Raw genomic sequence first — 16,197 nt, 5'->3', positions numbered from 1 at the left:
GCAGTTCCTTTTCCTGTCACTCACCTGAGCGGCAAAGAGCTTAGCACCAAAGAGAGGCCATTTCCGAGCCACAGTCAGGTAGATGCGGATGCACTCGGGAGGGGAGCAGCCTTGTAACGCTGCCCACTTGGTGGCCATCATGTCTGCCAGGTGCCTGGTTCAGGCGGGTGGAAAGACACGGTGCTGGTGAAGTGCCTGCCTGCTTTCACCACAGCTCCCAGGTTTCCCCACAGGTTTCCTCTAAGACCTTGCCTCCAGCCTACCTCAGCTGCTCAGGGGGTGCTCCATTTCGATAGCGCCTCGGGTAAAACCTGTCAAGGACCTGCTGGAGGAGATGCTGAGCTTTGGCAGGAGGTGTACCCCCAGGGCCTGGCAGCATAGGCTTCTCTAAGTCCCCATACTCCACCTGAGGTAGAAAGTGATAGCAGTCATGAGTCTGGGTGGACGAGTGGTGGGTGCTGCTGTTTGAGAGGTAAACAAACCCCTGACCACACCACTGCCTTATCAGATAACAACGATAAGAATTAACCCCATGCTTCATAGACATTAGAAGACCATCCTTGAGGTCCTAGAATAGTAGATCATCTATATCAGCTCCCATTTGTGGCTAAATGCTAGAGATGGAAGGGGTTACAGACCATAGAGGACAGAAGGCAGCTTGAGGTCAGACACCCTGCTCAGGCATCAGCCCCTTAAACTTTGTTCAAGTTATTGAAACTCTGAATGTCAACTTCCTTCTCCTAAGTGGGGATGAAAAGTACATAGGTGAATACATCTGAAATGTTGCTTGTAGCTTGCTACAGTGTATTCACATTGATGATTATAACTATGAAGAGCCACTGTGTAGCCCAGGCTGGCTTGGAACCCAGACTGGCCTTGAATTTGTGCCAACTCTGTCTTAGCTCTCCAAATGCTGGGATTATAGATGTGTGCCACCACATCTGGCTACATCCACGCTTATAGGAACCATGGTGGTATCCTAGCAGATAGCCGTCTACACGAAATACAAAGGAGCGTCATTCTAAGCCTGTGTTCTTAGCTTTCTACTTAGAATGTGGGGTGGTACATTGTGGGATATATTCTGCTCAAGTACATATGCTGGATAGTGGCAGCTGCCGTCTTCTGCACACAGCATCCATGTGCACTGGGCAAGGAGATCACTCTCTCTGTACCACAGAGCCCCTCCCTGCTGCCACAGGAGCTGCAGTCTCCTGTCAGGTTTCATGGTATTTCCAACAGAAAGAAACCCACCTGGGCCATCAAGGCAGCCATTTCAAGGGCCAGTTCCTTGGTGACTGGAAATCTTCCTGCCACGATTTCTCCACTGGCTTGGAAGGCAAGCAGCAGCCGCTCTCTCTCAGTCTCTCCTTTGACTTGACTTCGAAAGTACAGCCTACAGTGAAGACAGTGAAAAGTGAGATCTCAGCTGGTACCCTAAACAAAAATAAAGCTTTCCCTGAATCTTGATCTTGATCTCAAGGGAAGAAAACTGTATACACCATCTGTAAGCCTCTTTCCTACTACCAAAGAAACTTGTAGCCAAGCCTAACCTAGATGTGGGCATGCAGGTCTCACCCAGAGGAACAGGTGGTTAGTTGTGAACATACCACTACACTTACTGCATTTTGCATGAAGATTCTGGTACCTAGAATCACAGCTTATTAGAGGTCTGGATGAATTAAGACTCCCAGGAGACTAATGGAAATTATTTGCCTGGAGACATCCTGGGATAAATTTCTCTTACTTAAATTGGTAGAAAGAACTTGCATATGTCCTAAAATTGATACACAGGAAATTTTTATTCCTTAGCTTTAAATAGTTGGTGCTTATACAACTCTGTACTCTCATAAGGTAATGTACAGCCATCCCATGTAGCATGTATGCACACCCATGTGCACATGGCAGTGCAGAAAATGCCAACAGCACAGAACCCTGTGCTACCAGGGTCTCTTGAGGGATCAGGAGCAATGCCAACCTGAAACCCACCTCATGATTGCCACTCAGGGCAGTAACTGTGGCCTCTCTGCCTTGAGGGGTCAAGCCATAGTGTCTGGGAGGTGATAGCTGGGGCTCAGGGCAGCCCTCGTGTTTCCTTCCCCTCCCCACCCCAGGCAGCTCTCAGTACCTGTTCTTGTACATCAGCTTCACAACTCGTGTCCCACCCTCAGACTTTCCAGGATGCAGCTCCTTCAGTGTTTGCTCCCACTTGGAGATGGCATCACAGATCTTAAAGAGGCAAAAGATGAACATCAGCAAAGCCCCTTGTGGGGGCGGTAAGGTGCAGCCAGAGTTGGACTCTGGCCAAGCTGAGTGAGGGCTCTGCCTTTAGAAGGTTGCCCTGTGAGGTCTCAGGCTGCAAGGATGGAAAGTGCCTACCAGTTCCCCTCAGAGGAGGGGCTAGATGGCACTATGGATGTGGTTAGCATCCGAGAAATGACCGCTGCCATACTGGCTGTGTGAAGGCTGGCCTCTGAGGGCTCCAGTCAAAATTGTGACCCCGTTTTTATTTTACTCACCACATTCTCCTTTCAATACATACATACACCCAAATGCCTGCTCTGACCAAAGCCTTACAGATGCCCATACATTTACTAGGAAGATATGTGGCAATTTTTTCATGCACTGCTAAAGACTAGCCCTTTGTTCTAGGATAACAAAGAAAGCAGATGCTGGGGCCAGATGCACCCATCCAGTGTGGTAGTACATTCCCACAAATGCTTAACACCCTTGTGGAACTAGTCCCCAGATCACTGTATGGATCAACTGTCTCTTTCAAAAGCCTTCCAACCTTCAGAGATGCTATGAGGACCTACCACCTTAAACTCTGAATCGATAAGCATCTGTCTATAAGCATGGGCAGACAGAGTAAAAGCTAGGTGATAGTCACATCCACTGGATCTCGGCGTAGCTATGACCTAAGTGGGCAGATATCATTGGTGACAGGCTCCGCCAGACTTCCTCGTCTTTACACTGAGCTAAGGGGCTCTATCCCTGGATGCTGCATAGTCCTGTGAGGGAGACAGGACTGTGAGGATTTTTTCTCCAGAGTCAAGGTACATGTAGCTTTCTCTGCCTTGCACAGATAGTGCATTTTAGGGTGGCACAGAAATGCTGGCCTGGACATAGCATCTTGGTTTCAGCACCAGACAGGGCTCTGAAGAGTTAGGCATGCACATGGGACAGACTCTAACCCCACCACCTATGTGTCTGAGCTAAGAGGTAGGAGTGGGGCGTTTACCTTGACACGTCCTTGAAGACAGTGCTCCAGGTCCCTGCCAGAAGGATCATCTGTGAAGAGGGCAAAGCCAGACTGGGAGGGCTTCCTCATGCCTGTCTCCTGGTTCAGCCGCTGGAGGAACTCATCAACTGTGGAGGAGCCATCAAAACCAACCACCTGGGAATGGGGAGAGGGACCCTGAACCACAAACTTCCCGAGGAGCTGCCACGGGGGATCACGGAAGGGGGATCATGGAGCACAGCAGTGGAGAGGTACAAGGGAAGGCAGGATGTCAAAGCCAGTTGGTTTCCACAGTCACATTCAGAGCAACCCAAGCCGGCCCACTAAACTGGAACTAGACAGAGGCCTAGTCACTCCTTTATAGTTAATATTCTGGGAGTTTCATCTCACGCTTTTCTGGCCCAGTGCCTCTGCTTCCCTGTTCACGCAGTGGGTTCAGAAGACCTACCTGTAAGGCACCAAGCAGTACAGCGCTTTGGGTTCAAGCTTTCTCCTTACACACACTGTGCATGTAGCCCCGCCTCAACTCTAGCCTTGATCTGAACACCTACAGGGCTGAGCAGCACCCAGAGGTATTCTCTCTGGATAGTGGGATGGGAAGACTTGGATAAGGCGCATGCTCAATTTCCTTACCTGGTAAGTCCCATTGGCAAAGTGCACAGGGATGCTGAAGGGTAAGGAGTGATGGAAGGGGTTTCGTAGCAAGATGGACACTACTTCCATCCGTGATGGCCTGGCCTCCCGTTCTCCTGTCTGCAGGGTTCGCTCCACGGCTCGCTGGCAGTATATAGCATACTGACCAGTTTCACTTCTGCAAACAGAAGGGAATATTAGGAGTTCTTCCTCTTGGCACCCTGAGGTGTATACCCACACTGAGGCAGGATAAAAGCTAACTGGACTGGTGGTGGGGACTGAAACTAGCATGGGATGTTATTACATCTTTATTTGGGGAGGGAGCACACTTGTTGAGGTCAGAGGACAACTTGTGGGAGCTGGTTTTCTACCATGTGGGTCCCGGAAGTTGATCTCAGGTTGTCGGCCTTGGCAGCAAACACCTTTGCCTACTGAGCCCTCTCACCTGCTGCATTTATCACTGCGGACCTATCCACAGCACTTGGCTGCTAGATCCCTCCCTCCTTCCCTCCCTCCCTCCCTCCCCCTCCTGCCTGCAGGATATTTGATCATATTGTGAACACTGAGATTGTTTTATTTACTGTAAAGCCGTTTCTAGTAGTGGCGTGGCTCAGCCCTTAGCACACGCTTTTAATCGCAAACAATGAAGGTAAAGTCAGTTTGTAGAAGGAAGCACCCATGTTTGAAAGTGATGTCTAATTGAGTAGCAGACAAAGTGACGAATCAGAATAGGATATGCCCAACTCTTAGAAGAGAGAGGAAAGAGGAGCTACTTGAGAGAGCAGTGCAGAGAGGAAGAGAAGGAGGCAGTTTTACAGGGAGTTTTACAGAGGCAGGTTGCAGAGAGGGAACAAGCTTGATACAGGTGAAGACAGAATGAGAAGGAGCCAGAAGATTAGACCATATTCCCAAAGTTAGTATGAGGCCAAGCAGAGCAATTCAGGAGATGCAGGGAGAGAGAAGCCAGAATGAACCAGTCAGCTTGAAGAGGAGTTTGAGCCAGAACAGCTGAGTTGACCCAACCAGCCAGAGCTCAGGAAGAACTAACTTCCTTCCTTCCTTCCTTCCTTCCTTCCTTCCTTCCTTCCTTCCTCTTCCTAAAACCTGTCCTTGGGATCTAACCCATGGCCTTGGACCTGCCCTAGCTGAACTAATCTACACCCCTACATGGATATTTTCTTGCAGAAGCCAGAAGAGGGAATAAACATTTGGGGATAATTTGGGATAGCATGGGTATTCCGTGAGAAGCCCCCTCCCCCCACCAAATACCCAAGTACACATGGACTGGTGTTCAAAGCTAAAGTCTGATCTCTACCTGCTCAGGTATACACAGTAATGGATGAGCCAACCTCTTCCTCTCCCCCATCCCTTTGAATCATGCCTGTTAATAGTGTAGGACTGAGAGAGAAAATGCTTTCACTCACCTGGGGTCTGCATGGCGTTGGAGCTGCTGTTTGACATACCAGAGGAAGTGTTGCTGAGGTAGGAAGAGTGGGGCACACAGAGCCAGGAGCTGCCAGCACTGCCATGGAGCACAGGTTGTATGGAGTCAGTGCTGGGATCCTGCCGTGGAGCTTTGAGCTACAGGCCCTACACTGCTTTTTTCCCCAACCAGAACCTCAACCCCCTAGACAGGTTCTGGGATAGCTGCCTTGACCAGGCGTTGTCCAGAATGGTAGTCACACTCTGAGCATGCGCATCAAGCAGCTTGGCGCACAGAAGCCGCCCACTGCCTAGGCCCGGAGAACACCTGACCTGCCCTGGCACCTGCTACCGCCTTCTCTACCCTCTAAACAGCTCTTACAAATGGTCCCAGCGCATGCTCACCTGCATAAGAGAGTACTTCTGAGGCGGGCGGCAACTGATCTGCTTCATGAGCTGGCAGTAGATCTCACTCTGTAGCTCAGGGTGAACGAGGCAGACCTGCAGGGCCGTCTGAGCCAGGGACACATGGTAGTCTACTGAGGCGGCTTCCACCGGCACATTGATGAAGAGCTGGCAGGACTGGAAGGAGGATGGCAGTGGGTACAGGCAGGGACAGCCCCTTGGTTATCCCTGTGACATGTGCTGGTACTGCAGCGCTTCAAGAAAGACTCAAGTTCACTAATGGTCAGCCTTCTCTACAGGGAGCAACTGTTTCTGCATGTGAGGCTGAAAGAGGCTACTTTACAGGTTTCCATTCCATAAGCTTGCCTGTACCCGTGTTTTTTTCAACACAGTGTCGTTCAGACTGGCATTTAACTCCAAGTCCCACCTCTGCCTCCTGTGCTGGATTGGGAGCATTTAGTACCACACTAACCCCTTAGCAAAATCTTTTTTTTTTTTTTTTTTAAGGCCAGAAAATGCAAATGAGCACAGAGACTGTAAACTAGGTCAGAATCCCTGGTGTCCAGAAGTAGTGCACACCGGGCCTTTTCTATTGGTACTTGAGGGCAATGGCAGCTCCTCAAGGCAGAACCTTTGCTAGCATTTCCGAGAGCCCCAGAGCTACTTCCTGGGTTGCAGAAGGGTTATGTTCCTGCCATAAAGGAAGCCATAAAAGGGAACCCCATGGGACTTTCTCTTCCTGTCACAACCCCTGGGGCACCCTGCAACCACACAGTTCTCCTGTGCTTTGATAGGGCCAAGCTATGCAGGCTGAGCTTGGGCACCAGCATCCCACAGGCCTGGGCTGCACTCCCACATTACCTTGAAGAGCTTCAGGGCCTCGGTCTGCAGAGCCTCGGAGGGCAGGGTGGTAAGGGAGGCACACAGCCCTTCCTGGCTGTAGCACAGCATGGGGTGCCTCCAGAGCGGGGAGTCTGCACGAAAGCACAGACCAGTTACTTACTACAGAGAAACTCACCTCCCACCTGTATGCAAGGAAGACTGGCTTAGCTCTAAGGCAAACATGGGTTTTGCTGGGTTGATCATCTACAAGTTGGAGGCCATGTCAGTGTGCACTGCAAGTTGCACATTCCCACACACAGTTGTGGAGGAAGGCAGCCAAAGCTTTGCTGAGGAGCTGCAAAGGGTTAAGTGAACAAAGTTGTGAGTGCTTCTGAGCACAGTGTCTGCGTGCAGGGACAGCCTTCCTCCCAGTTTCAGGAGGAACAGATGTGTCAGCCTGAAACACACTAACCCTCAGCTTGGTCCACGAGGACCCTGAGAATTAGCAGCACAAGAAGGACTGCCAACATCCCAGGCTTAGGTTAGTCTGATCCAAATGGAGGCTTCACTTATTAACAAACTTAACTATAGATTAACCAGCTGCCTCCTCCACCCCGACCCCCTACCCCCCATGTCTTCTGCACAGCTAGCAAAGCTACAGATTAAACAGAGTAAAACATTTACCTAGGTTTCTTGAAAGTCTGTTTCCCAAACAGATTCCCTCACACACAATGGTTATCTCAGTGTTTTAGCCAGAGACAGAGAGGGCAAAACACTGGAGCTTGGGGTGGGACGTCCCTCAGGCATGCTTCACGCAGCTTATGCATAACAGCGCTCCCTGCTTCTCGTCCAATTAGTACCCTGCCACTTCCCTGCAGCCCAGGCTGTGATGGCTGCTCTTTCCTTACCTGGGTTACCCTCACCATCCATCAGTTTCCCAATGAGCTGCTCATAGACAGTGCCCACCTTGGCACTGCTGCCACCTGCAGCCACTGTGAGGTGGTAAAGCCACGTATCCTGGGAAAGACAGAAAATAGTCAGGTGCTAATGTGGTCAGAAGAGGGCAGGCAAGATTTGAGTTTGGGCAGGGGATGGGGCTCAGGGACAGGACACCTGTCTAACGTGTGTGAGGTTCTGGCTTTGATTCTCAGCACTCCACTGCAAAAAGGCAGCCTAGAATTTAAGATGGGAATGGAGGTGCATACCTGTCATAATGGGTTTAGAAGGCTGAGGCAGAGAGCTCAAGATCAGCCTGGGCTATGTGAGACCCTCTCTTGGGGTGTGGGTGTGTGTCCAGGGAGGCAGGCTTTCATTAGTTTGGCTGGCACAAGGCAAGATCATCACTCCAAAGAGAAAGACAGGATCAGGTGGATGTAAACCCAAATTTCCAAGTTGTAGCTGTTGTGGCCCATGATGAAAAGATACTAGTCATTTGGGATGTGTCCCAATCAGTGTCCAAGAGGAAATGAACTTGAACTTGGAAAGCTCAGGGGAGGGGAGGAGAATCAGAAAACAGGTCAAGCTCCTCCCCTACCTTTTCATGCTTGGTGCCAATGAGGAGGTAGGTGGGGCTGTGCTCCGGGGGGTGGATCACCAGTGTGCAGTGGGAGGACAGCAAGCGCCCGGTTCCTCCAGCTTCATAGTCTTCGTCCGAGTCACAGGATCGATCTACTTCCTCTATGTGAGCGTCCTGCACAGGTAGGCAGCCCAGGGGTCTCTGTGGACATGAGCCTTCCGTGAATAGGACAACAGGTAGAGAGGAGAGTCTCCTTTCCTGGACGCTTAGGCTGTGTGGGGCTGGAGAGCATATGTGTGGACAGAGGGCAGGGTGAAGAGATAGAAGAGGCAGCTTTGCAACCAGGCCAGAAACACAAGACGGCTTCGGAAAGTACCAACTGACTACACCGGCCCTGATGCAGGTCACGTGCTCAGGGGAGCTGGGCAGCTGACCTCTGCATTTGTTGTAGGTAAGCTGGGGACTGGTGTCAGTGGCATGCAGTGTGCAGTTTGGAGGTGGCACTGTGAGGAAGCTCATGAAATACCTTGTCCTCGTGGCTCCTGTAATAGTAGAACGTTTTCCCAACCAGGGCACACCAGACCAGCTTGGAGTGGCCATGCTTTACCTGTAAGTAAAGTGACTTCATTAGAACCAGGACTCCAAAATAAATCCAGGGCTAGCCAAGACAGGACACAGGGAAGGTTGCCAAAATCAGGTCTCCTCTCATAGTGAGACTGCTACAGTATCTAACCTAGTCACTGTTGGGTCACCCAGCGACCTATGACCTGCAGTGAAAGATTATCCAGGAAGTCAGAATATGGATATGGGAAGAGCCTGCTAGTTGGCATAGGCAAGAGTTCTAAGGATGCCGCTGCAAGGTAAATAAAAGGCCCTGGCAGTCTGAAACCCCAGGTAATGTGCCATAAATCACCAGGGAACAGCAACTGCACACGCACATGGAAGAACAACAGACTGGCTGACGGGAGGCAGAGGCTCAGGAGCAAAGTCTGAGCACCAGCTGGCTGAGCTCAGTCACTGCTCCGCAGCATTCAGCCCTGTTAACGGGCTTCCTAGTTACCTTCCCTTACACATCCCAACACAGCGAGTTATACCCTGGAGGAGAATGACTGATGTCCTAAACATTAAGTAAAAACATTTCTTTTCCTTCTGTCTTGAGAGTAACTGTTCTGGCAGACCCCATCTCTGTTTCCAGAATCACCACCGTCACTTTGTATGCTCAGACCATATTTGAGGGTCACCCACTAAGCACTGGGATGTAGTTCTTGGAGAATGGAACCCACCATCTCTGGGCACGTCTATGTCTGGCTCCTATTACCTCCCCACTACCAGCTCCACCTTGTACCTTGGTCAGCCAGCCCTTCACAGTAGGCTTGGTGCCCCCTTGATGCAGGGCTGGAGGGCCAGTGACCTGCACCTTCAGCAGGCTCTGTAGGACACGGATCCATTCTTCCAGGAGGCTGGGGGACTCTGCCGTTAGGTAGTAGGTTTTGTTTCCAGAGATGAGCTGTGGGTGGGGGCAGGGTGGGAGTGGGGGTTAGAGCTAGTGACAGTCTGACGGCACAGATCCTTTAACTTGCTGGCCTTCCCACCGCCACCTGCTCTCTCCCCCTTCCTTTCCTCCCTGACGCTATTCCCTTCCCTTCTCATTCTGTCTCTTTTTTCTCATGCTCACAACCCTGAGATTATATCCTTCTCCTGGTATGATATCATCCATTTGTGTTTATTTCTGCCTCATCTTTGCTTCATTCACAGCCATATCTAAACCCCACACCACACAGTCTATCTAAAATCCAGCTGCTCCGAGCTGGCTCACCTGAAACGTCTGCGCTTCTTCCCCTCGGACAATCTGGCAATGAGAATTCAGATCCACTTGACCCTGAGGTTTCCGGATGACGTCACTCTGTAAAGGAAGGAGTGAAGAGGGAGCACTGGAGCCAGTGGCTTCTCAGATCACCATGTCTTACGCCAGGTCACAGGCTCAAAGGAAAAGGTGGTTCCCAGGCTTTCCTGGCTATGGTACAATGAGTGACTTGTTCTAGGTTTTTATTCTAGCAAAATAATTAGGAGCATGAAACCCTCTAACCCAGGCCTCAAAAGATCTCAAAAAGGAGAGTATGACTTTAAAATTGGATCAGAAACCCATCTATAAAGCCCTCCTACTCCTCTGACCAAGCTACGTGTGGTGACCTGTGCCGACAGACCCGCCTACTTAGTGGGCCATGGCAGGAGGCTTAGTCAAAGGACATGTAAGTCACTATTATCCTTTCCAGTGTTCTCACAGACATTACTAATTGATAGTGGATGCTTCTCATTGGTATACAGGCTCAGAATCCTTAGCATGGAGCTGGGAACAAATGCCTACCAAGCAATCAGTTTCACAAGAGGCAAATCCTTTTTGTCCTCTTTTTAAAAACATGATTGGATCCATCAACTTAGTTCTCAACATTCAAGGCTCCATCTGTTAGAACAATCCAGAACAACTTGGGAACAACCTTTTACAAGGCCAGGCATGCAAGGAAATCAGTTCTGAAGAAAGAGGAAACCCCTAGCCAGCTGTCCTAGGACTGCTTTGATAGTCCCTCCAGCTTATTTTGAGAGCAGGTACCTCAGAGTTCCCTATGTGGCTCAGTATCTCCAAAAGCCAGTCAGGCTGTCGAGCCTTCTACCTGCCAGGCCTTGAGCCACACTGCCTTTCCCTTATATGGTCTGGGTCGGGGCTGTGGTTATGTGATTAGGGCCCTGAGGAGGGTCTTACCGGAGACTTGTAGTATAGAATTTGTCCCTGTCTCAGGACAAACCAGCGCCTCTTCCATGTCTTCACCCGGCTCCCCATTTTCAGCAGGTAGCCTGACTTTTCCAGTGCCTCCTGAGGTGGAAAGCGAGGAGAGAAGAGGGGATAAAGGAGAGAGTCACATGAGGCTCCTGAGGGGGTAAAGGCAAGAAGGAAAGAGGGGACAGATGGGTAGAAGTCACATGAAGACCCTGAGGAGCAGAGGCAAGGAGGGAAAGGCTGCCCAACACCACTGAAGACAAAATGGTCTAGGCCACCACTGTCATTTTTGTTCAGTGAGTTTATTTCCAGACTCTGTATCCTTATGAGATCCAGAGAGCTGAATAAATAAAGTATGACAGTCCTGCCGTGGAAGGGCTCTCAGTGAGGACTGGGGAAGGCACACCTAGCCCCCAGGGGAAGGTGGCAGACCAGGGGCTGTAAGTAGCAGAGAAGCCGACCGGGGAGGCTTCGGGGAAGAACTGCATCTAAACTCACCTAAGCCAGTGGTTCCCAACCTTCCTCGTGCTGTGACCCTTTAATACAGCTCATGTTGTGCCGACCCCCAACCGTAAAATTATTTTTTGTTGCTGCTTCCTGTGTAGTTTTGCTACTGTTATGAATCATAATGTAAATGCCTGATATGCAGGGCAGCTGATGTGTGAGCCCTGTGAAAGGGTCATTTGACTCCCAAGGGGTTGAGACCCACAAATTAATAACCTTAACTGAAAGGCCTGATTCTTTTACATAGACTAGCTGAGAGGAGAAAGGCCAGTCGAGGCATCACTGATGGGAGAAAGCAGGCAGGTCTCTGAGCCACAGGCTCATCCGTAAAACACAGCAAGAACCAGAAGACCACGAGGCAAATAAGACATCAAGCACTGAGGCAGGCACCTGGCCTGCTGCAGCTTTACTGATAGCTCATGCCAGCACCTGAGGGTCGGGATGGAGATTACACACGGTAACAAGTGCAAATCCTCATGGAGTCTGAGAAGTTCCAGGCTTGAACTCTGTCTTTCACCTTGGGGTCTGTGCACAGCTGTGTCTGTAACCCCGCTAGAGCCTCCTCCCCCTTTCTACCTTCTCTCTGCTGCCTGCATGGGTACTGAGGCCGGGGCAGCCTCTGTTCAGGTTCGCACCTACCCCCATTCTCACACGTACTGCTTGCTCACCCCGTCAGTGGAGTACGATGAAGTACGCTGGAGTTTGTGCTCAGGCTCTGAGTAGTCACTGTCCAGTGAGCAGGCATCAGGAGGGATGGCATAGTCACCCTCAGAGCTCAGTGAGGACATGGAGACCCCTGGCCACAGGAGAAGGAATCGGGAATCAAGGCTGGGGTCCCACATCCCTTCCAACACCCACAGAAGGAGATGCAAGGCTTTCATTACCCGCTGGGATCCCCTGAGTCTGCAGCTGAAGGTGAAACTGGTAGGGACCCCAGGCAGCAAGACTCTCAAGTCCCCTCTCCCTCTCAGTACCTCTCTTGATGGCCCGGGGGCTGCCTAGTCCACCGGTCTTCCTATACTCAGAGCAGGGGACTGACATCCGGAAACTTGCTTGAGAGCCGCAGTCATCGTCAGACCCGGAGGACTCATCCACAAAAGGCACATTGCTGATCTGTGTGGCTTTCTGCAAGACAGGAGCCTCCCCAGCTCCAGTTTCTAAGCAAGGCCTCTGCCCACAACAGCTGTATCTACTTTGGTATGCCTACATAGTCTGGGGAGACACGAGGCCCTCACCCAGCTGAGGCACTGCTGACCAGGTAGGTGGTAGTCCCAAGCCGTGTAAAGTCCCTCTCTGACCTCACTCCTGTGGCCTCACCTTCATGCTGCTCTCTGGGTCCCCCACTCCCCTATCCCAACCTCTGTGGTCCCCAGAGACTGCTGCTTCCACTAGAAGGTGTAGGATGGCACTGAGACTGGGAGAGACCTTTCAGTGTGGTTAAGAGTGCAGCAGGAGCCCAGCCAAACAATAGTGCTGATCATGGTGGCACATTCGTGGTGGCACGCAGCTTTAATTCCTGCACCCAGGAGGCAGAGGCACAGAGCTCCATCTCCAGCCCACAGAGCATGTACAGAAAGTAACGCGCGGCAGACCCTATCAGAATCTAAAGCACCACAAAACTTGCCTATCTATCGCTAGCTAGAATTCCTTCTATAGAAACACGAGGAAGTGCACAGCGGGGCTCACTCACTGCGACATTAATTTTTTAAAAATACAGAGATACGATCTACTGTAAATCAGTGGAAGGGGACCTAAGGTAAAAGTGTCGTCTACTCCAGAAATACTACACAGAAAACATGGAAGGGTGGACTACTCAGGTGAGTAACCAAGGCATAAATGTGTACAGGATCCCTGTGTGTGCGTGCATCTGCCTGCACATCTGCAGCTTCATCTGAAGGCCTTGCAGAATAAGCATCGCACACTGACAAGTGTTGGCTTCGAGGTTAGCAACTGGGGAAAGCAATGTGAACGAAACTTCTGTGTTTTTATTCTTCTAAGAAAAATCTTTGTCAAGCATTACTAATATTACTATTATGATTTAAAAATGAATAACAAGAGCTGGGAGTGTAGCTCAATGGTACATTATCTGCCCAGCAAGAGGAGGCCCTGTGTTCTAACTCAGGCACTGCAAAAACCATCAAAACCCACTGGCAAAAAGATGCAGATATCACGCTGAAGTGATGAAAAAAGGATGAGTGGACAGTGCTCTTGCTCCTTCCTCAGCCCAGTTCCCCCATGCAGTGAACTGAATAAACTCGTTTTCTTCCAAAAAGAAAACCACGCAAAGTAGGCTGAGCTCCCTGACTATGATCCTCATGTGAAGGTGCCTGACCCTCCAGCCAATGTGAGCACTGCCCTGGGACTAGGGGGCTCCTACTGGTGGGGACGGCCTCTCTATTCCGGGCAGTTGCTTACCCCCTTCAGTGCTGTGTAGACAGGCACAGTGACATTCTTGTAGACAAGGCCAGAGAAAGCTCCAGGGAATGCAAGGGCAGGTGGCCCCGAAGCTGAGGGGGGAAAGAGGGAAGCAATGAACTCAGGAGGCACAACTCAGCCAGAAGCTCAGGGAGGCAACTGGGCAAAAGGCTCAATTAGTTCCTCTCCCTGCTTATTGTTCTCCACAGATAAAGAACCCGTCACCACAGAACCCAGGCATCACCCTTAACCATTCCCACTCCAGGAAGCTTGTACCATGTCCCACTCTTGTTGAAGTGAGTTATAAATATGCAAATGCTATGGATGCTCAGTGACTCCTGAACCAGCGTTCAGTGCCCATCTGAACTATGGGGCTCAGGGCTCTTCCCACCCAGGCCAGTCCTGCAGGGGGTGAGGGAGGGCAGGGGAGCACTAAATGGCAGGAGGAGGACTGGACTCCTCTTTGCTAGATGAGAAACTGAACTTTCTGTTTCCAGGCAGTCAGCTGCCTGCTGCACCCAGGGAGGGGATGCCAGGCCCATCAGGAGACTTGTAGGTCCTTACACCCCACCTGTACTCACCGTAGCAGGCAGCATTACTTCGTCGGGATGACACATCTGACAGCTGCATGCCTGATGTGGCCATCGCATAGATCCTGCTCTCCTGAAAGAAAAGTTCCAGCCGGTCAGGACTATGCTCGTCTCGGCTCTTCTGAGAAAGTGGGGGTAACACATGACTTGGGGTATGCAGAACTGGGTTCACCACTCAGGGAGAGCTGGTTACTGGCTGAGGGATTTTAAACAAATGTCTTCATTTCTAAGCCTTAATTTCTCAGCTCTAAAATACTACTGACTTTTAAGAGACTGCTAATGGAATCAAATTAAGTAAGTAATGTATGATATAATGTATAAATACAAATAAATGTATAATATAAACATCTCATGCCCAGGACATAACCCATGCCCAACAGATATTCACTCCCTCGGCCTCCACCCTTTCCTTTGAAGCAAGGGGGTTCAAAGGGCTGACTAATAACCCGTCTCTCCATTTCTTGGATTCTGGCCTGGTTTAGAGACCCCTGGGTCCCTGGGTGTCCACCCCAGAGGTTAAGAGTGTTGACAGCGAGGAAGGGAGAGCCACAGGGTCACAGATACACTTTTGTCATTGGCTATTTGGGGGATGGGGTACATTAGCTTCCTACAGCAGCTGTGTGCATACATTAGGCTTCCAAGGCCAATGGCAAAGCTACTGTAGCCCAACAGGGATCAGATCCCTATAGTAAAGCATTTCTGCAGAAAATTCTGGCACTAACTATACGTGCTCCCGAGTCTGAAGCCAGCTCCAGGGCAAGAGAGTTTTGCTCCAACAGCCTAGAAGGCCCTTCCCAGGCTGCTCCAGAGCTGTCTGCTCCACTAATCAGCCAGGGAATGCAAACCCTGTGACTGAGTCACAGGGGCTGACGTGCTGGACCAGAGAAGCAACTAAGAAAGAGACTGGGATGAATACTGGGTGTGGCCCAAGAGGGGGACAGCTGGGGTGATGTAGAATGATATGCTGAGGTAACCAGAGCCGGGGCAGGACAGGTGGAGGGGAGCAGAAGACTCTCGGGGAGGGCAACCACAGCCACAGCGAGGGACTAGCTGGGTGTAGCTCTCTGCCCATAGTGATCATGCAGGCAGGAACTTGCACCACTTCATAAAGGAAACGAAACTCAAGGTTGGAGGAAGGTCAAACAAAAGATAGCTCTGTTGGACAAAGGCCACGGAGGGTTTCCCTCACACAGTTGTTAGAGGATTAAGAGAGAAAGAGCTATACAAACTGGAAAGGAAGGTATTCTGCACCACCAGTCACTTGGACTGAGGATGTCCTTCTCTGGATTCCAGACTTTGCTGGTGGTCACTGCCTGGCTGGCCCTGCCTGAGGGGGATACCTAAACTTAACTGGGGACCGTGGGTGAGCTGGCAGCATGTCTTCCCCTCAGAAACAAGTTACGAAGGGGACTGAAAATAGGAGACAACCTCTCCTTACTGCACTGCACTGCTGGAAACTGGGGTTCCTGGGTGACAGAAGGAAGGGGGGTGGCAGTGGAAAGACCTGGCACTAAGCCTTAACACCTTCACCCCCAGTGCAGCTGAGATGGGGCTGCACTCGGAGTCTTTTGCTGTGGGCTTTCTGAGGAGGAATCATGGTGCCAGGCCGGCCTAGACTCCTGGGCTCCCTCTCTGCCCTGGAGCACTGGGACTTCAGGGCCCCAGCTCACCTGGCCAAGGCTTCTTCTTTACTGGTCCTCTTCTCCCCCTGCTCTTTCACTCTCTCCTACACACGTGTGTACACATTTAACATGTCTGTGCTCTTTCACTCTTTCCTACACACGTGTGTACACATTTAACATGTCTGTGCTTTTTCACTCTCTCCTACACACGTGTGTACACATTTAACATGTCTGTGCTCTTTCACTCTCTCCTACAC

At 50.8% G+C, this 16,197-nt stretch overlaps 1 protein-coding gene and 1 long non-coding RNA gene across 9 annotated transcripts in view; one reads left to right on the top strand and one right to left on the bottom strand.

Moving 5' to 3' along the window:
• The window catches only part of Plekhh1 (pleckstrin homology, MyTH4 and FERM domain containing H1), a 49,033-nt gene that overhangs the window by 4,760 nt on the left and 28,076 nt on the right, over window positions 1-16,197 (bottom strand). Inside the window, exons 8-26 of the mRNA XM_021201454.1 lie at window positions 14,310-14,391; window positions 13,729-13,820; window positions 12,288-12,438; window positions 11,982-12,109; window positions 10,795-10,905; window positions 9,853-9,939; window positions 9,382-9,543; window positions 8,563-8,643; window positions 8,055-8,237; window positions 7,429-7,537; window positions 6,560-6,672; window positions 5,699-5,875; window positions 5,296-5,393; window positions 3,872-4,049; window positions 3,239-3,394; window positions 2,126-2,226; window positions 1,252-1,393; window positions 264-406; window positions 25-154 (exon numbers count right to left, since the gene is read on the bottom strand). Coding sequence (XP_021057113.1) covers window positions 25-154; window positions 264-406; window positions 1,252-1,393; window positions 2,126-2,226; window positions 3,239-3,394; window positions 3,872-4,049; window positions 5,296-5,393; window positions 5,699-5,875; window positions 6,560-6,672; window positions 7,429-7,537; window positions 8,055-8,237; window positions 8,563-8,643; window positions 9,382-9,543; window positions 9,853-9,939; window positions 10,795-10,905; window positions 11,982-12,109; window positions 12,288-12,438; window positions 13,729-13,820; window positions 14,310-14,391 — 2,424 coding nt within the window. The remainder of the gene's footprint in view (window positions 1-24; window positions 155-263; window positions 407-1,251; window positions 1,394-2,125; window positions 2,227-3,238; window positions 3,395-3,871; window positions 4,050-5,295; window positions 5,394-5,698; window positions 5,876-6,559; window positions 6,673-7,428; window positions 7,538-8,054; window positions 8,238-8,562; window positions 8,644-9,381; window positions 9,544-9,852; window positions 9,940-10,794; window positions 10,906-11,981; window positions 12,110-12,287; window positions 12,439-13,728; window positions 13,821-14,309; window positions 14,392-16,197) is intronic.
• On the top strand, window positions 8,130-14,316 carry LOC115064401. Of its 8 annotated transcripts, none has more exons than XR_003844225.1 (7): window positions 8,133-8,218; window positions 8,488-8,645; window positions 9,792-10,285; window positions 12,339-12,571; window positions 13,031-13,130; window positions 13,938-14,024; window positions 14,226-14,316. It is a non-coding gene; the product is annotated as an uncharacterized LOC115064401 (long non-coding RNA). The 8 variants fall into 8 exon arrangements; XR_003844224.1 differs by having other exon boundaries at window positions 13,031-13,657; XR_003844226.1 differs by having other exon boundaries at window positions 8,131-8,218; window positions 8,608-8,645; window positions 13,031-14,024.

This window comes from Mus pahari, chromosome 7, assembly GCF_900095145.1.
Source record: "Mus pahari chromosome 7, PAHARI_EIJ_v1.1, whole genome shotgun sequence".
In the NCBI taxonomy this organism is placed as follows: Eukaryota; Metazoa; Chordata; class Mammalia; order Rodentia; family Muridae; genus Mus; species Mus pahari.
The sequence above is the reverse complement of the archived record's forward strand: the minus strand, read 5'-3'. Positions and strand labels throughout refer to the sequence as shown.